The 27,160-nt window shown below is 45.0% G+C and overlaps 1 protein-coding gene across 5 annotated transcripts in view; it reads left to right on the top strand.

Annotated features, from left to right (window-relative positions):
• The window catches only part of LOC121324263 (echinoderm microtubule-associated protein-like 1), a 70,566-nt gene that overhangs the window by 17,272 nt on the left and 26,134 nt on the right, over window positions 1-27,160 (top strand). For 2 of the 5 annotated variants that reach the window (XM_041265952.1, XM_041265953.1), the window contains exons 1-4: window positions 1,715-1,821; window positions 19,837-20,019; window positions 20,491-20,556; window positions 24,165-24,297. In XM_041265952.1, the coding sequence (XP_041121886.1) occupies window positions 1,755-1,821; window positions 19,837-20,019; window positions 20,491-20,556; window positions 24,165-24,297 (449 nt within the window). In that variant the 5' untranslated portion in view covers window positions 1,715-1,754. Of the gene's footprint in view, window positions 1-1,714; window positions 1,822-19,836; window positions 20,020-20,490; window positions 20,557-24,164; window positions 24,298-27,160 lie in introns of those variants that run through there. The other 3 variants (XM_041265957.1, XM_041265955.1, XM_041265954.1) reach the window with 2 other exon arrangements.

The raw sequence follows: 27,160 nt of genomic DNA, 5'->3' as shown, positions 1-27,160 counted from the left end.
CTCCCTTCTGTCTGTCTCTCTCTCTCTCTCTCTCCCCTGTCTCTCTCTCTCTCTCTCTCTCTCCCTCCCTGTCTCTCTCTCTTCTCCTCTCTCTCTCCCAGTTCAGGGAAGCTGCTGAAATCTGTTTCATTAATTATATGAAAAGCAGAGCGGCCTCTGATAGGTTTTTGCAGCAGCCGCAAACTTAATCTCTTTCTTGTGATCATGCCTGTCCCTGAGCCGTGGTGTATTCTTTCCATATGGCACATTTCCTGTGTCCCTGCTTGCCTGCCTTCCTCTCTGCCTCTATGCCTGCCTGCCTCTCTACCTCTCTGCCTGCCTGCCTGCCTACCTGCCTCTCTGCCTGCTTGCCTCTCTAGCTGCCTCTCTACCTCTCTGCCTGCCTGCCTGCCTACCTGCCTCTCTGCCTGCCTGCCTCTCTAGCTGCCTCTCTACCTCTCTGCCTACCTGCCTGCCTACCTGCCTCTCTGCCTGCTTGCCTCTCTAGCTGCCTTTCTGCCTCTCTGCCTGCTTGTCTCTCTAGCTGCCTTTCTGCCTCTCTGCCTGCTTGTCTCTCTAGCTGCCTTTCTGCCTCTCTGCCTGCTTGTCTCTCTAGCTGCCTTTCTGCCTCTCTGCCTGCTTGTCTCTCTAGCTGCCTTTCTGCCTCTCTGCCTGCTTGCCTCTCTAGCTGCCTTTCTGCCTCTCTGCCTGCTTGTCTCTCTAGCTGCCTTTCTGCCTCTCTGCCTGCTTGCCTCTCTAGCTGCCTTTCTGCCTCTCTGCCTGCTTGTCTCTCTAGCTGCCTTTCTGCCTCTCTGCCTGCTTGCCTCTCTAGCTGCCTTTCTGCCTCTCTGCCTGCTTGTCTCTCTAGCTGCCTTTCTGCCTCTCTGCCTGCTTGTCTCTCTAGCTGCCTTTCTGCCTCTCTGCCTGCCTACCTACCTGCTTCTCTAGCTGCTTTTCTGCCTCTCTGCCTGCCTACATCATATTTCACTTTGCTGGGGTTGCCGCTTCCTGTGACAGCCATACACAAATTAAATGAATTAAATTATCCTGCCTACGTACTAGTCTAAAAACTAGTTTGCTGGTATTTGCTTATTGGTCTCCGGCTGAGTGGCTGTATTTTGAAAGGAACTCAGCCCTGATTTTCTACTGGTCTAAGATTACTGTCAGGCAGGAATTGGAGAATGCAGTTTGGCAGCTCTTCACAGTGTATCAGGCACACACACCCACAGAAAGTCCTCTTCGCAAAAAAAGAAAAAAAAAAGCTGTTTCCTTGTGCGCTACAAGACTGTGTCGTACCACGACAGCAGCAAGAGAAAGAGAGAGACGAGGGGCGGGGGGCAAACCGAAATAAGCAAGAACCTCTTAACCCCCTCCTCACACCACCAGTACTAGCACCCGCTCATTCAGGAAGAAGGCTGTGGTCACATGACATCATCAAAGCAAATGGGTTGCCATGGTAACTGACACTGGCAGGCCGACCCAAGAAAACTGGATGGTGAATGGAGGAAGAGCTCCCGTGGCAGGCAAACTAAAGTAACAGAGATATTGGAGCACGAGAGGGAGAGGGAGGGATTGAGAGACATAGAGAGGGGGAGAAGGAGAGCGAGAGAGAGGGAGAGAGAGAGAGGGAGGGGGAGGGAGAGAGAGAGAGAGAGAGAGAGAGAGAGAGAGGGAGGGATTGAGAGAGAGGGAGGGATTGAGAGAGGGAGAGGGAGGGATTGAGAGAGAGAGAAAGGGAGGGATTCAGAGAGCAGGATTGAGAGAGCAGGACCAGAATGGAGGACGTGGTTTCCAGCTATTGCAGCCTCTATGACACATCTTCACTGCTCCAGTTCTGCAACGGTAAAGACTTTCTACATTTATTACTGAAAAAAAGAGTATGAAAGCTGTCTGTGTGATTCTTGCTCAAACAGAAATCGTTTACGTGTTGCCACGTGAAAGAGACAGGCTGCCAGGGCTTGCTGTACTTTCTTCTTGGGTTCTGGAGGAATTCAAAACTTTCCTGTGGCAATGATGTGTGTCCTGGGGCAGCTGGTACAATGCAAACACTTCAAAACTGCTCATTTCAGAACATCTGTGCTCATAGTTACCTGTGGCAACAAAACATGTGGGCTGTGATGCTGTGTGACAAAAAACATTTGAATGTAGTCTCTTTGGTCTACTGGGAGCGGAGTGATTCAAATGCAGCAATGGAGCCTTGATGAATTAGCAACATTGTTTCCTGCTGTCAGCGTTTTAATTAGGGGCTGTCTGTTTTTTGCAAGTGTTGTATCTGTATGAACTGTCCCTTTCTCTAAAGATAATTCTAAAAAAGATTGTAATTTCTTTGGGTCATTTTTTTCAGGATTTTGGCTTTCATAAAAAGGTGTTTGTTTTTTTTTAGGAGGGAGGGTGAAGTGCTTTGACAAACCAGAAATAGTCCCAAAGCCGTGTTTGTTTTTGACGTTATCGTCTTCACAGTCTCATGAAGCATGAGAGCTGGCATGCGTTGAGGGTGGGTTTGTAAGAAGATCATTTTAGAAATAGTTTCACTGCAGAGAAACAAAGGAAGCGCACTCCGGTGTGTTGGGATGTATTGTCGTGGTTCTGAATGTAGTATGGATGTCTGTCCTGGGGTGATGTGTGGGGTTTGTCAGCGGCTCCCTGTCTCTAGTTGCTAATATTATCCAGAGATGCCCCACGATCATTAAACGAGAACAAAATTCAAATGTGTGTTTGAGTGTTGAACACAGATTTCTTATTAACATCAGTGTCACAGTGTGTGGACAGCTTCAGGAAGTTCTGTTATCCCGCTTCCCCAATCAAACCTTGTAAATGTTTCCCATAGTTAAAACATAGCCAGGTCTAATAAAGCACAGCGAAAGCATAGATAAGCGTAGTAAAGTATAGCGAGGTATGGTAAAGCATATTAATAAACATGACAAACCAGGGGAAACTCCACTAAATGCAAAACTACGAAAATCCAGCGGTAAACTTTTCTCAGGGCATTTCTTTGGAGACTCCTGCATGTAGTTTTCAAGCATCTGCTGACAAATTGTGAATGCGGTTACACTAAATCTATTTGAAAGATTTTCATCAGCACCTATTAAAGGAATATTCTTTGGCCAGCTCAGTGACACCAGGACATACGATATGTCTGTGTGCTGGGACAAACCAGTATGCAAGCCTGGAAATATTCCAGTACACGCCACTTGTATTGTGACAGTTCTGTTGATAATGATGCACTGTAGCTGCTCTGTGTGCCTCTGCAGTGCAAGTACACAAGACGCTGCGGGTTACTGTATGTGAATGAGCCTGACGTGCACAAAACAAGAAATACTATACTAGTGTTCCAGTGCAAACAAAGCTCACAGGTAACTACAGCCTGCCAATACAATACAATAGCATTCTTTCATATGGAGTAGGCACAAATACTAATAATAAATAATAATAATCTTTTTTCCCGTATCCAAACAGAGGTTTAATGGACGGATTCATAATTAATACATAGCAATACTGTTTATTGATTATAAGCAAAACACTTATTGATTACTATACACAGTTTGCTGAAATGTGAAATGCCTGACAGTAGCTGTTAGGCAAGAAAACAAGTGAGTGCTTCAATGAACCTGACCTTCATTCGAGGGCGGCTCATTCCTAACCTCTCTACCATTCATCTGAGCGCTTCATTTAGGGTTTGGTAACTGTATTGGGTCCATCTTTTCTTTCTAATAAAGGCAAACGGTTTGCAGTAAAGTGCTTTAAGAATCTAGATCTTGTGGTAGTTTAGAAGGGGTGGGACTGCAAGAGAAGGTAGCAATGGCCTGACAATGACCACAATATAGTGAATCTCATTTTGAGCAGGTCACAATTAACTGCTTAATGGACCTTATCTGGTGGACCTAAATTTGACTTGATACAGGGATGGAAATAAGACTCCTCTTGCATAGCATTTTCACCCATTCCAAGTTTTACTATGAACAGTGTATTAGTCAGTACAGAGCTCTGTCAATCCGCTGAATCACACCCGTTTTCCCAGTGTATTAGTCAGTACAGAACTCTGTCAATCCGCTGAATCACTCCAGTGTTCCCAGTGTATTAGTGTTACTTTGCACTTTTAAAACCTAGTTTGTTGATTACACTGCTTTGCAGTTTGATGTCAACAGTGTTAAAAAGTGCCTTGATTTAAAAACTTGTCATTAATATATTCCAAGATGCATGGAGAGCAGGTCCCCTTCATGTCGCTATAAATGCGATTATTCTCGACCTCGAAGCTAATGCAGCAGCAACACCATCAGCGGCACATGACAAAAAGAAATCACTTTGCTGAAGTCAATCTTCACTAATATACTTCGGCACAGTGAGCTTTAAAAGCATTCTGAATTGCAAAGAGGAACTGGAATATATCAAAGAGATGTTGTTTTTACCAATTAAAAGCACCTCGGATTCTCAGAGCGCTCGGCAGCGCCAGTCGAACAGTCCACCAGGAGGATAAGATTGATGGAACGAGGCATCAGTATTCATTTCTGAGCCACGCTGCTGCTGTTAATCTCTTTTGTTTCAATGCTGATAGACTTTTCCCTCCTCCATGGCAGAAATTATTTATTACTATTTTTTCTAGAGTACATTTTATTTCTTCTTCTATTTTTATTTTTATTAGCTTTCAAACCCCAGGCCCCACCCGCAGAAATCAATGCAAAATGTTGCAAGTGAATCGTGCTCAATGCACAAGAGATATATGAACCACTTTACCAGCCCTAGCAGTCATTTTGCAGACTCTCAGCTTAATGTCAGTTATGACCCAGCGAGCATTAGGGCCAGTGGACTGCGGGGGCTTCTTCACTGACTAGGATGCTGCACCCCTCTTAAGAGTGGTCATTGCGAGCACTCCAGCAGCAAGGCCAATTAGTTTCTACACAAAGATCAGTAGTGTCCTAGGGTCCTGACTCAAGAGCTCATCTCAGACTCTGCTGGGGGCACACCTGGGAGCAGCATGCTGACGTGTGCGTGCCTGGCACTGAGCTCCCGGGCTGGAGTACCATCTAGGAAGGGGGGGTATGTGCGGCTATAACATCAGATATGTCTCAGATTAACATAGTCCCTTATAAACGCTTACCATGGTATTTTTTTTTACAGTTTTCCCATGCATTCATTCCCTATGGTGATACTGTACTGTGCATTTACCATAGCGCACTGTGTTCATCCCCATGGTTATACTGTACTGTGCATTTACCATAGCGCACTGTGTTCATCCCCATGGTTATACTGTACTGTGCATTTACCATAGCGCACTCTGTTCATCCCCATGGTTATACTGTACTGTGCATTTACCATAGCGCACTCTGTTCATCCCCATGGTTATACTGTACTGTGCATTTACCATAGCGCACTCTGTTCATCCCCATGGTTATACTGTACTGTGCATTTACCATAGCGCACTGTGTTCATTCCCTATGGTTATACTGTACTGTGCATTTACCATAGCGCACTCTGTTCATCCCCATGGTTATACTGTACTGTGCATTTACCATAGCGCACTGTGTTCATCCCCATGGTTATACTGTACTGTGCATTTACCATAGCGCACTCTGTTCATCCCCATGGTGATACTGTACTGTGCATTTACCATAGCGCACTCTGTTCATCCCCATGGTTATACTGTACTGTGCATTTACCATAGCGCACTCTGTTCATCCCCATGGTTATACTGTACTGTGCATTTACCATAGCGCACTCTGTTCATCCCCATGGTTATACTGTACTGTGCATTTACCATAGCGCACTCTGTTCATCCCCATGGTTATACTGTACTTTGCATTTACCATAGCGCACTCTGTTCATCCCCATGGTTATACTGTACTGTGCATTTACCATAGCGCACTCTGTTCATCCCCATGGTTATACTGTACTGTGCATTTACCATAGCGCACTCTGTTCATCCCCATGGTTATACTGTACTGTGCATTTACCATAGCGCACTCTGTTCATCCCCATGGTTATACTGTACTGTGCATTTACCATAGCGCACTCTGTTCATCCCCATGGTTATACTGTACTTTGCATTTACCATAGCGCACTCTGTTCATCCCCATGGTTATACTGTACTGTGCATTTACCATAGCGCACTCTGTTCATCCCCATGGTTATACTGTACTTTGCATTTACCATAGCGCACTCTGTTCATCCCCATGGTTATACTGTACTGTGCATTTACCATAGCGCACTCTGTTCATCCCCATGGTTATACTGTACTGTGCATTTACCATAGCGCACTCTGTTCATCCCCATGGTTATACTGTACTGTGCATTTACCATAGCGCACTGTGTTCATCCCCATGGTTATACTGTACTGTGCATTTACCATAGCGCACTCTGTTCATCCCCTATGGTTATACTGTACTGTGCATTTACCATAGCGCACTGTGTTCATCCCCATGGTTATACTGTACTGTGCATTTACCATAGCGCACTCTGTTCATTCCCTATGGTTATACTGTACTGTGCATTTACCATAGCGCACTCTGTTCATCCCCATGGTTATACTGTACTGTGCATTTACCATAGCGCACTCTGTTCATCCCCATGGTTATACTGTACTGTGCATTTACCATAGCGCACTCTGTTCATCCCCATGGTTATACTGTACTTTGCATTTACCATAGCGCACTCTGTTCATCCCCATGGTTATACTGTACTTTGCATTTACCATAGCGCACTCTGTTCATCCCCATGGTTATACTGTACTTTGCATTTACCATAGCGCACTCTGTTCATCCCCATGGTTATACTGTACTGTGCATTTACCATAGCGCACTCTGTTCATCCCCATGGTTATACTGTACTGTGCATTTACCATAGCGCACTCTGTTCATCCCCTATGGTTATACTGTACTGTGCATATACTGTACTGTGCATTTACCATAGCGCACTCTGTTCATCCCCATGGTTATACTGTACTGTGCATTTACCATAGCGCACTCTGTTCATCCCCTATGGTTATACTGTACTGTGCATTTACCATAGCGCACTCTGTTCATCCCCATGGTTATACTGTACTGTGCATTTACCATAGCGCACTCTGTTCATCCCCATGGTTATACTGTACTGTGCATTTACCATAGCGCACTCTGTTCATCCCCATGGTTATACTGTACTGTGCATTTACCATAGCGCACTCTGTTCATCCCCATGGTTATACTGTACTGTGCATTTACCATAGCGCACTCTGTTCATTCTCTATGGTTATACTGTACTGTGCATTTACCATAGCGCACTGTGTTCGTTCCCTATGGTTCTACTGTACTGTGCATTTACCATAGCGCACTCTGTTCATTCCCTATGGTTATACTGTACTGTGCATTTACCATAGTGCACTCTGTTCATTCCCTATGGTTATACTGTACTGTGCATTTACCATAGTGCACTCTGTTCATTCCCTATGGTTATACTGTACTGTGCATTTACCATAGCGCACTCTGGTTTGCCGTGTTTATGAACATGCTTTACTCTTATTTGCAATGCTTCCCTATGTGTCGCCATGTTTTCATGGTGTTTTAATACACTTTTGTATGCTTTTACTGCGGGAAACTTTTAAAAGGGGTTACGCACTTAGCAGCCACATGGGTTGCAGGATCAGCCCCAACACATAATCAGAAGAAGAACAACAATTCAGACTGTCAGTCCTCACTCGGGTTTGCTAACAATTGTCTGTTAAATTGTGACCAGCCGGGCCAGGCAAAGGGAAAGAGCTAAGAATGAGGACAGCTTGTGTAAGTCCGGCTCACTGCAGTGTAATGAAGGAAGATCCCTGAGTTTCAGCTGCGTGTTTCAGACCTGACCCACAGAACATGCTATTTTCAGCACCCACAGCCTGAAGGAACAGCGCTCCCATACAAACTCCTCTCTACAGACAGCAGCTGGAATTCAGTATTATAACCATGATATTGATGCTATATGGGCTTTTTTTAGTGTGTCCTTTTAAAGAACAGTAACAAATGGAGCTGGTGCTCAATTAGCATGCATCACTGGTTCACAAGGCTGAGACTCATTACAGACTTAATTGCAGTATGTGGAAAACAGTTATGGAAATCAGAGTTAAATTACAAATAACCATTTACCCCTTTTCTTGACCAATTAAAGAATAATTTAGTCATAAAACTACGAGCAGAGGAAATTGATAATGTGATTTACAATTTACAGTAACACTGAGCGCTGAGCGCTGAGCTTTGATTGAGGCCAAGAGGCTTAATACTAAACAGAGAGTAACCGTGGAACACACCAGACATTCCACCTGGAAATCTAATGAATGAACCATTTCAATATTTTCAAAGACTTAGCGGTCTGTGTTGGAGGTTATTAATCAAGCCATCTGGTATTGGCTTTGCCCAAGCCTGTGTTACTACAGTCCAGGCCAATTCTAACAGTTTCTCCCAATTTTTTAATACTTGGACGAATAGATTATCCTTGTTGAAAACACAATTTCCGTTGACATTTTAGCATTGCCTGTCTCATGCCTGCTAAGAAATGACTGACGCCTGCTAAGAGCCGAGCCCAACCCTAACCCACTGCTCCGAATAAGAAGGGCTGCTTCCTTTCCATTCAGCACCTCCATTCTCACAAAGTGGGTCTATATATGTGTTAGGCTGGGAAGAACAAAGCAAATACAATGAATGTTCTAGCTGTTTAAAATGAGGTCTGAGCTGCCGTGTAACTCTGTAGTTTGAGGAGGTCGTGTTCCGATCTCCTGCTGTTTGGATCAGTATTAGATTGCGTTGGAGGAGGACAGGCAGACACACCAGGGAACGTGCAGGTCAACAGGATGCGGCTGATTGAATTGAATAATCCCTTTGATAACAGGCAGGAGGACATGACTGTAGGGTAAGTTAAGGCAGCTTCTGTATCCAAAGAATCCTTTACCTGAATGAACAAAGGGCAGTAAAAAAAAAAAAAAAAAAAAGATTTCATGCACAATGGTTCTGCGTTACCCCTTCTACAAGGTCACTACAGTATATTTGCACGGTAATTTGGCAGTTTTCCCCGCGGTGTTCCTGGTTATACTATGCATTTACCATAGTGTGTCATGGTTTGCCCATGCCTCTCTGAGCTTCATAATGCTTACCTGTGCTTCTACTGTGGTAAACGTTTATAAGGGACTGCAAGAGCAAACTTTAATAAACAGGACTTTAAATGGGTAGAAACCAGTCCTCGAGGGCAGATTAGCACAGGCCAGTCCTCGAGGGCAGATTAGCACAGGCCAGTCCTCGAGGACAGATTAGCACAGGCCAGTCCTCAAGAGCAGATTAGCACAGGACAGTCCTCAAGAGCAGATTAGCACAGGCCGGTCCTCAAGAGCAGATTAGCACAGGCCAGTCCTCAAGGGCAGATTAGCACAGGCCAGTCCTCGAGGACAGATTAGCACAGGCCAGTCCTCGAGGACAGATTAGCACAGGCCAGTCCTCAAGAGCAGATTAGCACAGGCCAGTCCTCGAGGGCAGATTAGCACAGGCCAGTCCTCGAGGGCAGATTAGCACAGGCCAGTCCCGGCGAAGGTCAGTGCAAGAGACATGACAAAAAGGGCTGTGCTTGCACTGGCTGAACCTAATCATAATACAGACATGCTCTAGTTTCTCAGTTGAGCCCAATTACCAGAGAACACAGCCGCGATTCTTCAAAGCCTGGCTGGCTTCAAGGAACCCGTTACTATGGAGTCTGTGGAATTAGCGTTTAGTTTAGCATTCTGGTTGCAGGAGAAGAAAAGGACGAATTACGGTCGTGAAGCAGAGACAGTAGCAAATGTGTTTCATCAGGACAGGGATTAAACGTGCAGCAGGCATTCTGAATGTGTATGTGCACGACTGACCAAACCTGTGGCCAAACCAAACAGACATCTCCCTCTATTCAACAGCAACAGTATCCTGGCTCAACCTGGAGTGCAAATGTAAACTGAGCCCAGCGCTGCACAAGAGAAGCACCGTATTAAACATGTAGAATTCACCAGCGCTGCACAAGAGAAGCACAGTATTAAACATGTAGAATTCACCAGCGCTGCACAAGAGAAGCACAGTATTAAACGTGTAGAATTCACCAGCGCTGCCCAAGAGAAGCACAGTATTAAACATGTAGAATTCACCAGCGCTGCACAACAGAAGCACAGTATTAAACATGTAGAATTCACCAGCGCTGCCCAAGAGAAGCACAGTATTAAACATGTAGAATTCACCAGCGCTGCCCAAGAGAAGCACAGTATTAAACATGTAGAATTCACCAGCGCTGCACAAGAGAAGCACAGTATTAAACATGTAGAATTCACCAGCGCTGCCCAAGAGAAGCACAGTATTAAACATGTAGAATTCACCAGCGCTGCACAAGAGAAGCACAGTATTAAACATGTAGAATTCACCAGCGCTGCACAAGAGAAGCACAGTATTAAACATGTAGAATTCACCAGCGCTGCCCAAGAGAAGCACAGTATTAAACATGTAGAATTCACCAGCGCTGCACAAGAGAAGCACAGTATTAAACATGTAGAATTCACCAGCGCTGCACAAGAGAAGCACAGTATTAAACATGTAGAATTCACCAGCGCTGCCCAAGAGAAGCACAGTATTAAACATGTAGAATTCACCAGCGCTGCCCAAGAGAAGCACAGTATTAAACATGTAGAATTCACCAGCGCTGCACAAGAGAAGCACAGTATTAAACATGTAGAATTCACCAGCGCTGCACAAGAGAAGCACAGTATTAAACATGTAGAATTCACCAGCGCTGCACAAGAGAAGCACAGTATTAAACATGTAGAATTCACCAGCGCTGCACAAGAGAAGCACAGTATTAAACATGTAGAATTCACCAGCGCTGCACAAGAGAAGCACAGTATTAAACATGTAGAATTCACCAGCGCTGCACAAGAGAAGCACAGTATTAAACATGTAGAATTCAGCGCTGCACAAGAGAAGCACAGTATTAAACATGTAGAATTCACCAGCGCTGCACAAGAGAAGCACAGTATTAAACATGTAGAATTCACCAGCGCTGCACAAGAGAAGCACAGTATTAAACATGTAGAATTCACCAGCGCTGCACAAGAGAAGCACAGTATTAAACATGTAGAATTCACCAGCGCTGCACAAGAGAAGCACAGTATTAAACATGTAGAATTCACCAGCGCTGCACAAGAGAAGCACAGTATTAAACATGTAGAATTCACCAGCGCTGCACAAGAGAAGCACAGTATTAAACATGTAGAATTCACCAGCGCTGCACAAGAGAAGCACAGTATTAAACATGTAGAATTCACCAGCGCTGCACAAGAGAAGCACAGTATTAAACGTGTAGATGGAAATATATGATTTTGATGATGGGATAGCACTTTTGCCTCTAAATTTGATTAAAAAAAAATGGTGTAAACGGCAGTAAATTGCCTTTGCCCTGTAATGTGATTATGGTGACACGCTTGCCCAGTCCTTCTGCGTTACACTTTGGGGGTGTGGCCTCATTTGCATATTAGCTTTGAGGGGAAAGGGAAACGGGACAGGTTTGAAATTGCTAAGCTAGTGTTGTACGAAGCGTTCACAGTACAGGCGGGTGGGTTTAGCAAGTTTGAACCATGTGACTCCTCTATCCACTCCCAGCGGTGAAGCACCTAAAAAACAAGATACAGAAAAATAAATAAATAAAAATAAATAAATAAATAAATAATAATAATAATAATAATAATAATATTAATAATAATAATAATGCATTTGGATCTGCACATACAGGAACGCCTGCCAGGTTTCCACAACAATACCCTTTTCAACTCAGTTTCTGTTTAGCTGTATGTGTTACCCACACTTTAAAAGACCCTGACTGTAATCCCTCCGCAATGCAAAGCTTTAAGAGAACCGCTGCGATGAAAGGAATTCTCGCTAGGCTTTGATGAGAAAGAGCAGCAGCTCTGTTTGAATCGCATTGCGCTCAGTTCCTGTGTAGCAGTGAAAGGGTGCAATATCTGTGGCAGTGAGTTTCTTTTATAGCATGCTTTGCTATCCACCCATGACTAGGCTCAGCCACCTCGTCTCAATTCAGTCTGTCTCCTGGCCCAGTTTAGAAACAGGTTTAAGAGGTGCAAGACGGTTTCCTAAGCAAGCTAATCCCCCCCTGCCCCAGCCAGCTCTGCAGTTCAAGTATGGCTTCCAGAGCATGGCATGCACATTTTATATACAAACAGCTACTCATTACAGATGCCATGGCATGCTCCTCATCACAGCACACTGCTGGAGTACTGTATGGTGTTTCCAAATGCATTTCACTCTTTTGGTTTTGGTGCACATACACGCTTTCCTGTTTGATTGCATGCATGCCCAGACTGCTAAACAAAGCAATCTGGTGCTTCCCTCCACTAAACCCAGCAGCCAACATGTTTTAAAAGAGGCTGCAATCCCCACAGGGGACCTGGTTAAGTAATGAAGCAGCATGCTCACAAACATGCTAGTATGCACGCTATTGCTTTACATAGACATTGTGCAAACTGACCGTGGACACAGATCACACAGCAGATAGGGAGGCAGTGCGTGTGCTAGGCTTGTATGAGGGGTACTGCAAGCACACAGCAGATAGGGAGGCAGTGTGTCGTGCTGCTCCATGTGTTTGAAATGCGTTTGTAAGCGAGACTGATTGTACAGTCTGTGAGAGGTGGTTCAGTTTGGAAAGGGAAAGGACCGCATAGTATTACACTCTACACCGTTGTTGGTTCTAGTAGTAAATGTGAATTTATACAGCCACAATTTTCTTGATTCTTAGAGTGCCACCCAGAGGCGCGGATGTTGTAATTCTGTAATTTGGATCTTAAAGAAAATTCTCATGCAATCAGCAGCTGGGTTCAGTTACTTGCCTTAGAAGTGATGCTGACCAGAAGACAACACAGTGCATATTCAAGCCTTCACCATCACAGCAACACCACAGCCTGGTGCTCTGGGAAGAGGGCCAGCACAGCAACACCACAGCCTGGTGCTCCGGGAAGAGGGCCAGCACAGCAACACCACAGCCTGGTGCTCCGGGAAGAGGGCCAGCACAGCAACACCACAGCCTGGTGCTCCGGGAAGAGGGCCAGCACAGCAACACCACAGCCTGGTGCTCCGGGAAGAGGGCCAGCGCAGCAACACCCCAGCCTGGTGCTCTGGGAAGAGGGCCAGCACAGCAACACCACAGCCTGGTGCTCTGGGAAGAGGGCCAGCACAGCAACACCACAGCCTGGTGCTCTGGGAAGAGGGCCAGCACAGCAACACCACAGCCTGGTGCTCTGGGAAGAGGGCCAGCGCAGCAACACCACAGCCTGGTGCTCTGGGAAGAGGGCCAGCACAGCAACACCACAGCCTGGTGCTCTGGGAAGAGGGCCAGCACAGCAACACCACAGCCTGGTGCTCCGGGAAGAGGGCCAGCACAGCAACACCACAGCCTGGTGCTCTGGGAAGGGGGCCAGCACAGCAGAACTACAGCTTGGGAACTGTTTCTTATCCAAAATAAAAAATAAATGCTGATTGCGTATCCTGCTCTTTATTGCTGGTACCCCATGTGGTGTCTCTTGTAGAAGCACAATGTTTTGACTGTGAAACGCAGTTACACGAGGAGGCTGTACTCATTCCTTAATCTTACCTGGCAGACACATAGCCGTGGAATCGAAGTAAATATAACACAAAAGCAACATAACGAGTCGTGGAGTCAGCGGAGCCTGGCTTTGTGAAGACAACATCAACATGATAAAATAGTATTAATAACTACAGCAAGAAATGCTTGTCAGAATAACACAGTCCTGCTGCTAATTACTGATTGCTGATGCGTCTTGTCTCTGTAGAGAAAGTGCAAAAGATAACATAGATTTTTGTTGTTGTTGTTGTTGTTGTTAATGTATTAAGATAGACTTTGCTCTGTTTTGGAAACAGCTGAATTCACATGACACTAACGGAACAAGACTTCTGTCATGGAGGCTATGGGTTCAGTCAGTGGCCAGGGTTGAGTAGGAAGACGCTAGCTGAGACTGGCTCTTCCAGACAGGCTGGCGCTGTGTCTCACAGGTCAGTAAGCTAGAAAAAAATCCATAGGATCATCAGTCCCATATGAGGTTAACAACTGCCTCTACAAATCTGGGATTATCCCTAAAATAAAGGCCCTCTGCCCTCCTCGATGAGACAGCATGGCTAGGGGTCTTGACATTTGTACTTTCAGCATTGCTAAATAAACGGGTTTGGGTTGTATAACACCAGTGTGGATAGAAAAAAAAATCCTCTCTACGCTTTGATAAAGAAATCTTTAAATACACAGGTTTTCAAATGCTTAAAAAGAATGCATGAGAGAGAGAGAGAGAGAGAGAGAGAGAGAGAGAGAGAGAGAGTTAACATCAAAGAAGAACAACAGGGAGTGTGGCGAGATCAGATGCATGAATAACAAATGCAAACAGACAGCAGGGACAAGGCAGACCTATATAGTAATACAATACTAAAAGGTACTTTGTGAAATCCTTTCTCAATTTTTTTTAAATAGAAGTCTTCTCACTGGGAAATAAACAAGTCAAGGCATTTCTTATTTGTTTTAGAATTGGAAATGTTTTTTTGTTTTTTTTTATTATTCCTTTCAGGAATGATTGATTATGAGTCAACAGCTCCTGAGAAGCTAGCCCAGTGAAGAACATTTCTAGGCAAAACTACCTTTGCCTGCTGTCAGGCTTCATCTAAGGTACTAGCTGTAAAATGTCACAGTTTTGACGAAACAGAGCAGCAACCTGTAGGTCAACCAGGGCACAGTATATCAGAGTCTTTTATTCTGAAGGAAGGTATTGACAACCTGCTGATCAATACAGAGAGTGCAGCAGAGCGTGCATTGAAATCCCTGCACACTCCCTGTCGGAACGGAGGGGAAATGCTGGCAGTCCAGTCCAGGGACAGGAGGGCTACATTTAATTCATTGCGAACCTCAGAGGGAGTTTTGAGTACTGAAGCAGCTACCAACCTCCTATCAACAACATGACTTGCAACAGGGAAGTGCGACTTTAATACATTACAGAATGCATGCCAGGAACACCCAAGTCATGCAAAACATATTGCAGAGGGTTACATTATTTTGACTAATCTCTGTAACATGACTTACGCTATAGATAGGTTCAGGGCTGAGGGATGTGTTTTTTATGATAAGTTGGCATCCCTTTTTTACTCTTCATTCACAATACAGCAGCCGCAGCATCACAGATCCTCCAACACCAAACAAAAGTGAGTGCTGGAGGATGACACAATGGCCAGTTTATCTCTGGACTGGATATTTGAAGCAGAAAATAGTGCTGTTCAATCATTACCTCTAGCACACGTCTCGATTCAGCCCTTTTCACGAAGGGCCAGGTGACACTGAGTTTATTGCATAGACACAAAGGCACACTCATGTTGGTAAAACAGAAGTGGGATGTGAGCTTGTTATTAAAGAAGGACCAGACTGAAGAAGCAGAGGACATCGTGTGATGCACTGTGATGAACGCTGGGTCTGTGTGTGCTGTGCAGTAAAGTGATGCACTGTGATGAACGCTGGGTCTGTGTGTGCTGTGCAGTAAAGTGATGCACTGTGATGAACGCTGGGTCTGTGTGTGCTGTGCAGTAAAGTGATGCACTGTGATGAACGCTGGGTCTGTGTGTGCTGTGCAGTAAAGTGATGCACTGTGATGAACGCTGGGTCTGTGTGTGCTGTGCAGTAAAGTGATGCACTGTGATGAACGCTGGGTCTGTGTGTGCTGTGCAGTAAAGTGATGCACTGTGATGAACGCTGGGTCTGTGTGTGCTGTGCAGTAAAGTGATGCACTGTGATGAACGCTGGGTCTGTGTGTGCTGTGCAGTAAAGTGATGCACTGTGATGAACGCTGGGTCTGTGTGTGCTGTGCAGTAAAGTGATGCACTGTGATGAACGCTGGGTCTGTGTGTGCTGTGCAGTAAAGTGATGCACTGTGATGAACGCTGCTGTGCAGTAAAGTGATGCACTGTGATGAACGCTGGGTCTCTGTGTGCTGTGCAGTGAGGGTTTAATCTTGATACCAATACAAACTCCAGTGGTGTAATTAGTGCTCTGGTGAATGACATCACTGGCAGACCCCGGGTGATATATTACAAGTTATTACAAGAGCATAACGCTGGGTCAATATTTAATAGGATGGAAGCCTCAGTGAAGCGGCTGCAGTAATGCAGGACGCTGTGCAGTAAAGTGATGCACTGTGATGAACGCTGGGTCTGTGCGTGCTGTGCAGTAAAGTGATGCACTGTGATGAACGCTGGGTCTGTGTGTGCTGTGCAGTAAAGTGATGCACTGTGATGAACGCTGGGTCTGTGTGTGCTGTGCAGTAAAGTGATGCACTGTGATGAACGCTGGGTCTGTGCGTGCTGTGCAGTAAAGTGATGCACTGTGATGAACGCTGGGTCTGTGTGTGCTGTGCAGTAAAGTGATGCACTGTGATGAACGCTGGGTCTGTGTGTGCTGTGCAGTAAAGTGATGCACTGTGATGAACGCTGGGTCTGTGTGTGCTGTGCAGTAAAGTGATGCACTGTGATGAACGCTGGGTCTGTGTGTGCTGTGCAGTAAAGTGATGCACTGTGATGAACGCTGGGTCTGTGTGTGCTGTGCAGTAAAGTGATGCACTGTGATGAACGCTGGGTCTGTGTGTGCTGTGCAGTAAAGTGATGCACTGTGATGAACGCTGGGTCTGTGTGTGCTGTGCAGTAAAGTGATGCACTGTGATGAACGCTGGGTCTGTGTGTGCTGTGCAGTAAAGTGATGCACTGTGATGAACGCTGGGTCTGTGTGTGCTGTGCAGTAAAGTGATGCACTGTGATGAACGCTGGGTCTGTGTGTGCTGTGCAGTAAAGTGATGCACTGTGATGAACGCTGGGTCTGTGTGTGCTGTGCAGTAAAGTGATGCACTGTGATGAACGCTGGGTCTGTGTGTGCTGTGCAGTAAAGTGATGCACTGTGATGAACGCTGGGTCTGTGCGTGCTGTGCAGTAAAGTGATGCACTGTGATGAACGCTGGGTCTGTGTGTGCTGTGCAGTAAAGTGATGCACTGTGATGAACGCTGGGTCTGTGTGTGCTGTGCAGTAAAGTGATGCACTGTGATGAACGCTGGGTCTGTGTGTGCTGCTTATTGTTAAGTGCTTTCAGGTATTGTTACCTGCTGCTTTAACACACTGAACAGTTTCTGGAATCAAGCCCGTAGCTGAGGATCTGTCCTGAGAACTGCATGACACATTCACCATAGCTGAGAATCTTCACATTCACTATGAAATGCACTTCGGCAGTAAAGGGACATGTAGTCAGTTACAGTTATTCTATTTGAAGATATTGAGACAGTGCCGCACTTTGAGATGCACAGAAGACCTTGTCCCCAAGCTGCAATGAAGAAGCATGGTACAGGGTGTCCTTTCCAAAGACATAAAGGAATATCACTCTGAGCAGGAAGCTCATGCAAGTGCAGGAATGGCTTTCCATTGCCTTATAGTTTATACGGTACAGATTGAGTTCTGTAGCTTCCCAGGTAACTAAATCAGCCATGTGGACACAGGGTTTTAGTTAGGTTTAGGTTTTATTTCCCGTTCTTGAATCTGTTTTTTCTAAGATAAAAGGGAAGGAGAGGTCTCGTAATGGAATATATTATTGTTTGCTTTAAGCAGATGCATTGGGATGCTTTGTAGTTGAGGTTTGGTGATACAGAGGTGAGGCGATACATCAGTCTGTCTCCAGAGACCCCTGTGTGGAGTCCAGGAAAATTCTACTCTGTTAACAGATAAATCACCAAGGGGGTGAGTCTGATGCTCTGCCTCATTAATCCTGCTGGGATGGGGGCTGACAGTGGCAGGGGTGTAACCCCAAGAAGCTCGCTGTGCAAAATGCTGGGTGAATCCGTACCAACAAGCAGGCAGAAAGACCCCCAGACACCGAATACAGATCGCTAGCTGCATACAGATTGTATTAGTTTCTCAGTCACAGTATGGCTCAGTTCCTTTTTCAGAGAGAAATCCCTCCATTACGACCGGGATTGTTTGAATGTGTGTTTTCTCACAAAAGAAAAGCTAAATTTTTAAGTGCTCATGAGCTATCAAGCTGGATCTGCATTGATGGGATTCCATGACATTGTTCAGACAGCCCTTATCTGGGATGGGACATTAATCACTGCATGGGTGACATTAATGCCTCTTATCATTAGAGAGCAGAGCGCTTTAGAACTGAAGTGCAGTATTAGTATTGCTTTAGTTAAACTGGAAGTTTCTGTTGTGAAACAGTTACTCCCCCCCTCCCCGGGGGAGCTGATTTGCTTGTTCTGCTACATTACAAAAGCGAGTGTTGTTTGAAAAACGAATTCCTTCCATTAGTCACAGTCTGACCTGCGTTATTCTGTCACTGAGTCAACTCCGAACTTCTTACTCATTCTGGTGATTTCATGTTCGTGGGAGTTCAGCGTGTTTTGGTGAAACATCAGGTGTGAAAGCAAGGCCCTTGGTACATTGCAGTTTTAATTAGGCTAATTTGAACAGCTCTTGTGTTCCTGATTAAGCACACAGTAAAGCCAGCAATGGGTGATACTGCTGTGCAATGAGAGTCTGAACTCCTTCCCTTAACACACTGGGGAATGGGTGACACTGCTGTGCAGTGAGAGTCTGATCTCCATCCCTTAACACACTGGGGAATGGGTGACACTGCTGTCCAATGAGAGTCTGATCTCCATCCCTTAACACACTGGGGAATGGGTGACACTGCTGTGCAGTGAGAGTCTGATCTCCATCCCTTAACACACTGGGGAATGGGTGACACTGCTGTGCAGTGAGAGTCTGATCTCCATCCCTTAACACACTGGGGAATGGGTGACACTGCTGTGCAGTGAGAGTCTGATCTCCATCCCTTAACACACTGGGGAATGGGTGACACTGCTGTACAGTGAGAGTCTGATCTCCATCCCTTAACACACTGGGGAATGGGTAACACTGCTGTGCAGTGAGAGTCTGATCTCCATCCCTTAACACACTGGGGAATGGGTGACACTGCTGTGCAGTGAGAGTCTGATCTCCATCCCTTAACACACTGGGGAATGGGTGACACTGCTGTACAGTGAGAGTCTGATCTCCATCCCTTAACACACTGGGGAATGGGTGACACTGCTGGGGTCCCCAGCAAAGTTCAGCCCCTTTGCACAGACAGGACGTGACCTGGCAAATATAGTGAATATTGTAAATACTTTTCTGTATGATATTTCACCCTGATTTTAAGGTTCTGTTTAATTGTCCATGACATTAAAGTATAATACAGCACTGCAAACTCAGTCAATGTGTGTCACGTGTGTAAAGAGAATACTGAGAAGGTTTCAAACTCAGTCGATGTGTGTAAAGGGAATAGTGAGAAGGTACTGACAGCAGGTCCTTTAAATATTTATCATTCATTCTCTCTTTGATCCTGCTGTTCAGCATTTCCCAAAAGTATATATTTTTTGCATGTAGGAAGAATAATCTGAGCTATTGGTCTGAGCTAAATACATCATCCATTGACAGTACAGTCTACTGCCTACACTTTCAGTCACACATGGTAAAAGAAACACTCTTCAGATAAGCTGTTACAGTTTTTAATGAAAACTACTGTCTACTACAGCAGATTCCAAACTTTACTTAGCCTTTACACAAATGTTTCTTATGGGAAATGTTGTTCAGGTTACTACAGCAATTTTCGTAGTGCAAAAATCTTTTCTGAAACGTGTCTTGGCACTTTGTCAAAGGGTACCTATGTCTGACAAAACCCTAATTGCATTGATTGTTGTGTTTCCTTGTTTGCTCCCTGTTCTGTGATGATCCATAACAGCAACTCCTGGTTCTCTCTCCGTTCCTCTGCAGATGACAGCGCCTCGGCTGCCAGCAGCATGGAGGTGACTGACCGCATCGCCTCCCTGGAGCAGCGAGTCCAGATGCAGGAGGACGAGCTCCAGCTGCTGAAGTCTGCACTAGCTGACGTCGTCCGGAGGCTCAACATCTCTGAAGAACAGCAGGCCATGCAGAACAGGAAGGGACCCACCAAAGGTAACCCCCAAACCTGCTTGTGTTACATACTGTAGGAAGCCTCAGAGCTCTTCATCTCCAGCCCCTGTCCAGGGTGGTTCTGGTTTGTCAGGTTTCTGTTCTGCTTGTCTCCTTGGCAATGCAGATAGTCCTGCTCCTGCCAGGGACATTTAGCCTCTGGTTCAACTCTGCTCTGTTGTCAGCATCTCATATAAAAAGCCCAGCCAGCTAACTGATCTGTTAGGACATATTTCTGAAAATCCAATTGAATTTTAATAAAAATGAAAAGTTATGACTGGAGTCTGAATCTGCCCCCACAACGTGTTGCAGGGTATGTATTGTTTATCTTGTAATCGATTAAAATGTAATATCTTCTCATCTCCTCCTTCAGTTCTTTTTCTGTCTTCTGTACATTTCCTTTTCAATCTACGCCTCCTCAGTTCTCTTTCTTCTCCCTCTGTTTCTCTCCCCTGTAACGCTGTGGGTCTATAGATCAGCCTTCCACCAAAAAACCAGCCCCTACAGAGGCTGCTAGATCTGTCAATGTGTCCAAGCCAGGTAAGCGCCACTAACTACCCTGACTGCTGTGCTGCGATCCCCGGAGAGTTGCTTTGAGTTTGTGGTTTGAAACCCTCACATAGTAACATGGCGACACGGTTGTCTTTGTGTGTATGACACTTTGTGACATCGATAGCTAACTGAACTGTTAAAGAACCAATGTGAAATTTCCACAGATTGTTTGAAAGCCATTAAGAAGCATGATGTATGCATTTGTAAATCTTATTTGTAATACCATTTTGAAACAACATATGGTTTCCTTATGCCTCCTCAATTCTGCTTCCTTCAAAGATTGCATGGAGTCAAGTCATGTGCAAAGGATACAACATTCAAATTTGAATCTCTCTTTCTGCATGCATGACAGTCTCTCTCTGCTGAACTTTCCAATCTCCTAAGTCTCACGTTGGACACATCTCTTCCACATTCGGTGTGGTGTGGCATTGGGAATTCAGCTTTGTGGACATTCCTCATGGATGCAATGTGTTAGTTGCACTGTGCTCTCTCGAGGATGCAGTGTGTTAGTTGCAGTGTGCTCTCTCGAGGATGCAGTGTGTTAGTTGCACTGTGCTCTCTCGAGGATGCAGTGTGTTAGTTGCACTGTGCTCTCTCGTGGATGCAGTGTGTTAGTTGCACTGTGCTCTCTCGTGGACGCAGTGTGTTAGTTGCACTGTGCTCTCTCGTGGATGCAGTGTGTTAGTTGCACTGTGCTCTCTCGTGGATGCAGTGTGTTAGTTGCACTGTGCTCTCTCGTGGATGCAGTGTGTTAGTTGCACTGTGCTGCAGTGTGTTAGTTGCACTGTGCTCTCTCGTGGATGCAGTGTGTTAGTTGCACTGTGCTCTCTCGTGGATGCAGTGTGTTAGTTGCACTGTGCTCTCTCGTGGATGCAGCAGTGTGTTAGTTGCACTGTGCTCTCTCGTGGATGCAGTGTGTTAGTTGCACTGTGCTCTCTCGTGGATGCAGTGTGTTAGTTGCACTGTGCTCTCTCGTGGATGCAGTGTGTTAGTTGCACTGTGCTCTCTCGTGGATGCAGTGTGTTAGTTGCACTGTGCTCTCTCGTGGATGCAGTGTGTTAGTTGCACTGTGCTCTCTCGTGGATGCAGTGTGTTAGTTGCACTGTGCTCTCTCGTGGATGCAGTGTGTTAGTTGCACTGTGCTCTCTCGTGGATGCAGTGTGTTAGTTGCACTGTGCTCTCTCGTTGCAGTGTGTTAGTTGCACTGTGCTCTCTCGTGGATGCAGTGTGTTAGTTGCACTGTGCTCTCTCGTGGATGCAGTGTGTTAGTTGCACTGTGCTCTCTCGTGGATGCAGTGTGTTAGTTGCACTGTGCTCTCTCGTGGATGCAGTGTGTTAGTTGCACTGTGCTCTCTCGTGGACGCAGTGTGTTAGTTGCACTGTGCTCTCTCGTAGTTGCACTGTGCTCTCTCGTGGATGCAGTGTGTTAGTTGCACTGTGCTCTCTCTGGATGCAGTGTGTTAGTTGCACTGTGCTCTCTCGTGGATGCAGTGTGTTAGTTGCACTGTGCTCTCTCGTGGATGCAGTGTGTTAGTTGCACTGTGCTCTCTCGTGGATGCAGTGAGTTGCACTGTGCTCTCTCGTGGATGCAGTGTGTTAGTTGCACTGTGCTCTCTCGTGGATGCAGTGTGTTAGTTGCACTGCACTGTGCTGTGCTCTCTCGTGGATGCAGTGCAGTGCTCACTCGTGGATGTTAGTTGCACTGTGCTCTCTCGTGGATGCAGTGTGTTAGTTGCACTGTGCTCTCTCGTGGATGCAGTGGATGCAGTGTGTTAGTGTGTTAGTTGCACTGTGCTCACTCGTGGATGCAGTGTGTTAGTTGCACTGTGCTCTCTCGCGGATGCAGTGTGTTAGTTGCACTGTGCTCTCTCGTGGATGCAGTGTGTTAGTTGCACTGTGCTCTCTCGTGGATGCAGTGTGTTAGTTGCACTGTGCTCTCTCGTGGATGCAGTGGATGCAGTGTGTTAGTTGCACTGTGCTCAGTGTGTTAGTTGCACTGTGCTCGTGGATGCAGTGTGTTAGTTGCACTGTGCTCTCTCGCGGATGCAGTGTGTTAGTTGCACTGTGCTCTCTCGCGGATGCAGTGTGTTAGTTGCACTGTGCTCTCTCGTGGATGCAGTGTGTTAGTTGCACTGTGCTCTCTCGTGGATGCAGTGTGTTAGTTGCACTGTGCTCTCTCATGCTGTGTTAGTTGCACTGTGCTTTCTCGTGGATGCAGTGTGTTAGTTGCACTGCGCTCACCTCTCAGATATGGTGCTATGCCTTTACTAGGTCTTGGTTTGTCCTAGTATCTGGACTAAAGAGACACACAAGTTATATATTATTATTATTATTTTTTATATAGCGCCTTTCGTTGTGGACTACCATCACAAAGCACTTTACAAGATACAAGACTTGGGTGTGTGAGCCATGCATCAGCTGCAGAGTCACTTACAACAACATCTCACCCCAAAGACGGAGCACAAGGAGGTTCAGTGACTAACTTGGGGTCACACAGGGAGTCAATGGCTGAGCTGGGATTTGAACTAGGGACCTCCTGGTTATACACCTGTTTCTTTAACCACTGGACCACACAGCCTTCTGAGTTCCAGATGATCCTTGGGCATCCATAAGTTAACACTTATGTTTTGACAACTTATAGTTTTTTTTCATATTAATGTTTTTTTATATATAAGTGTTCATCTGGCTCACTTGGTGGAATGGTGTAAATGCTATGATTTTAGTCTACATTTGTACAGATGGTATCCAGATGGAGTAATTTAGAGATGTACTGAATTCAGCACCTGGCAATACAGTATATATAGAGATGCTTTATAAGAAGTATATTTAGGTGCTGCACAGCTTCTCAGGGTTTAATATTTCATAAGTTACCATTTGCTATTATTTTGTATGCTATACCCGTCTACGCCTTGTTGCTAGTAAAACCTCCTTAATAAGAACCCAATGGGGCCAATTCAAATGGTTATTGCAGTTCAGGGGGTGTATTGTTTATCTTGTAATCTATTAACTGTGCAGAAGTTAGCTAGTGCTTGTCCCAAGCAGCCGAATGGACCCCGCCAGGATCAGTGACCGCACTCTTGCATCCTGCAGTACTGTTGCGGTTCATCCAGGCATGCAGCTGCATGTTCACTGGAACGCATGAGCACAGCTGCGTCTGTTCAGTACACACATAGGGCAGGGCAGAGACAGTGCTAGTCTGAAATGAAATGGACAGCAGCTGGCCAGAACCCATAATTAAAGTATGTAGGAATTCCTGTCAAACTCATTTGATTAACGGGGTCCTACTGAATATATCGCTATTAAAATACAAGCAAGCTCTGCTATTGCACCCACGTGAACACAGGTACATTCGCTTTAGTGTGCATGTCTTTGCAGTCTTAGAGAAGAAAACGCTCAATGTGCACCTTTTATTATCTTCAGCGTTTGCATTCCAAGCCATTGCTCTTCTTTCTGTTCCACTGGATTCTGGAATTTGAAGTCCTCAGTTATGCTGTGGAAGCGGAGTTGCTACTTTGTTCGTCTGGCATTCTCAAATGGCGCGATGATTGGCTGTCATGTTCTTGATTTGTTGGTTTTTTTTCTCTTGTGTTTTACAGCGAGACCCCTGATGCCGACATTGCCTCTAAGGCCCGTAGTGAATAATGGAACGGTACTACCAAAGAAAACGAGCGGTTCACTGCCTTCTTCATCTGGAGCCAGGAAGGACACTTCATCACCAGCAAACAAGAGGTACCACCTTGCCTAATGGGGACTCCAACAAAGAGAATCACAAGGGGGGCAGTGCAAACAAGAGATACCACCGCCTCCGGGGACCCCAACAAAGAGAATCACAAGGGGGGCAGTGCAAACAAGAGATACCATCGCCTCCGGGGACCCCAACAAAGACAATCACTGGGGGGCAGTGCAGTCTCCACACCCATTCACATGCAATCCTTGCACTCTTTTTAACACTGCACTGGTGCGCTGGAGTGTACTGTGCTTTGGCTTCTTCATATGAGCTAATTAGTTGAGCGCACCCCTTCTTTCAATTCCCTTAACGTAGAACAAAACACTGAATATTGAATTTATCCGAATGCTACTTCTGTTAAGATAATTGCAGCAGGCTGTTTATGTACCACGGTCCTGGCAGCACTGTAAGAGCTTCCTAACTGTGCCTCTCTATTATGTAGCTACTGACCCTTTCAGTGGAGGGTTATGGGGAGCCCTGCATAGTTGCAGATATTGGACATATGCCTGTGAGAGGATGGCTGCACCCTGCAGATAAACTGATTCATAACAGGATGTGCTGTGTGTGGGGATATTTCTGAGCTGGACCAGTAACTCACGAGTCTGGTGCATGGGAGTCTCTTTAGTGAATTACTGTCTGTTCACATGTATAAAATGCCAGACAGGGTCCTGTATTTGAATGATATAATCACTTAGCTCAATTCTCAATCCCTGTGTTTGTTAGCATTGTCTCTGGCAGGGTCTGGTGGTGAACCTCGCCTGGATTTTATTTCTCCATTCCTACACTCCCTGCTTTTAGTTGAGTTAGCGGGGTTTTTTTTGTTTTTTTTTTACTGCTCCAAAATGACTGAGTGAAACTACTGTCGCTGTACATTGGGAACCCTTCAATTGCAGTGGTGTGCGCCTGCTTGCAAGTCTCTGGGCCACCTGCAGTTAGAACCATGCTGGAGCCACAGTGGATCTGTTTATCACTGTAGAGCAGAAACTGTCTGACAGCAAAATACCTTTGAAAGAATTAGAAATCAGTACCCAAGTTTACAGTATTATTCTTTTTTCCCCTCTGTTTAGATTAAGTTATAGCTGATATGTGAGAATGTGTTTGTGTGTGTGTATATATATATATATATATAGATATATAATATATATATATCATATATATATATATATATATATATATATATATATAACTAGGGCCGGGGCAGCCATGTTCTCTGTGGCAGGGATGGATTAAGACTGCAACAATACTTTGATAAAGAGCCCCATGAGCATCAGTGTTGTATCAGATTCATGTTCTCCAGTAGGGTTTCTCAGTGCTGTATCAGATTCATGTTCTCCAGTAGGGTTTCTCAGTGCTGTATCAGATTCATGTTCTCCAGTAGGGTTTCTCAGTGTTGTATCAGATTCATGTTCTCCAGTAGGGTTTCTCAGTGTTGTATCAGATTCATGTTCTCCAGTAGGGTTTCTCAGTGCTGTATCAGATTCATGTTCTCCAGTAGGGTGATAATATTCATTAATTCAGCCTGGCAGCGATCCCAGTAAAATGCTTGGTTTCATAGTTTCATATTCCCAGCTGATTCCTGAGCACATGCATCGTGTGATTCCATATGGACACACTCTTGTTTGAATCCTTCATTGTACGTGTTTTTTTCATATTGCTAACTCACAGAATGTACTGTAGGGAAGGGCGTTGTTAGTTTAAGGGTCCATTTGATCTCCATTGTTACTACTCAGTTCCATCTGAAATGTTTTTTATTCCAAGAGTTTTAATTGGTTGTATTTAGGAGTTTAGTGAGGTACTACAGATGCGTGGTTGTGGGGGAGGGGAGGCAGCACAGGTATTGGTTGATTGTAATTGACCTGGGGTGTTAGGAATACAAATAAACAGTGGAGGGATATTGGTTCATTTTATTGTGATTCTCTTACCCCAAATTGATGTTTCAATAGTTTAAAAACTGAGAACAACTCTGTTAAAGCAAATATATCTTACTCATCCCCTCATTTGTTCTGTTTGTTTTATAGAAAGTGAAAATGTCAGTTGGAGAATCCAGGCTTTTGTTTTTACGTTATGTTTCTTTGATTAAATATCACTCAGCCTACCAGCGCAGGAGGGGACCGGGAAACTGTAACATCAATTGAGATGTACTGTGTAATCAATCTCTTCATTCTGTCCCTGTCTGTCTCCCCATGAATACAACCTTGAGTGTAACCTTTAAACCTGCCCCCCCCAACACAGTAAGAACTAAAGGTAATACTTTACATTGCGTCTCTAATTACTGTGCACAGTCAATCCTCAGTAAATACACAGGTACTTGCACGTAATCACAATGTCTCTCATGTTGCCCAGTGTCACTGTCTTTACAGTTCTGATTTTCTTGAGGATATTGTCCATTGTAACTATACCTTTATTGTACATATGCTATATTTAATTACAATATAAGTACAACGTTTCATTATAGAACATTTAAAGTAGATTTTTCATAAAGTAGGATAGATAATGTCAAAAGTTATCATCATACAATATTATATTTCCGTTCCCTTCAGACTTTAATTACTGCTTTAATAATTCATATTGTACCACAGTGACAACGTTTTCTTGTTAATATGAATATTTTATCAAGAGAACATGAAAAACTGCTCCTGTTGAAAGAGCATTTAGTGACGTTTTTCAACAGAGAGACGCAGCAGTAACACAAAGGTCACGTAATACAATGTGAAATAAATCCTATTGTGAGAGAGGAGTGATTTGATTTGAAGAGCAATTCCATTGGCATTCTGCATTTCATTTGTTCTGCTTTCATTCTCAGTTTTCAATGTTCATTTTTGTACATTCGGAGAAATGTAGAAGCTTCACACGAGTGCTTATTAA

This window comes from Polyodon spathula, chromosome 12 (genome assembly GCF_017654505.1).
Source record: "Polyodon spathula isolate WHYD16114869_AA chromosome 12, ASM1765450v1, whole genome shotgun sequence".
Taxonomy (NCBI): Eukaryota; Metazoa; Chordata; class Actinopteri; order Acipenseriformes; family Polyodontidae; genus Polyodon; species Polyodon spathula.
This window is presented reverse-complemented; position numbering and strand designations above follow the sequence as displayed.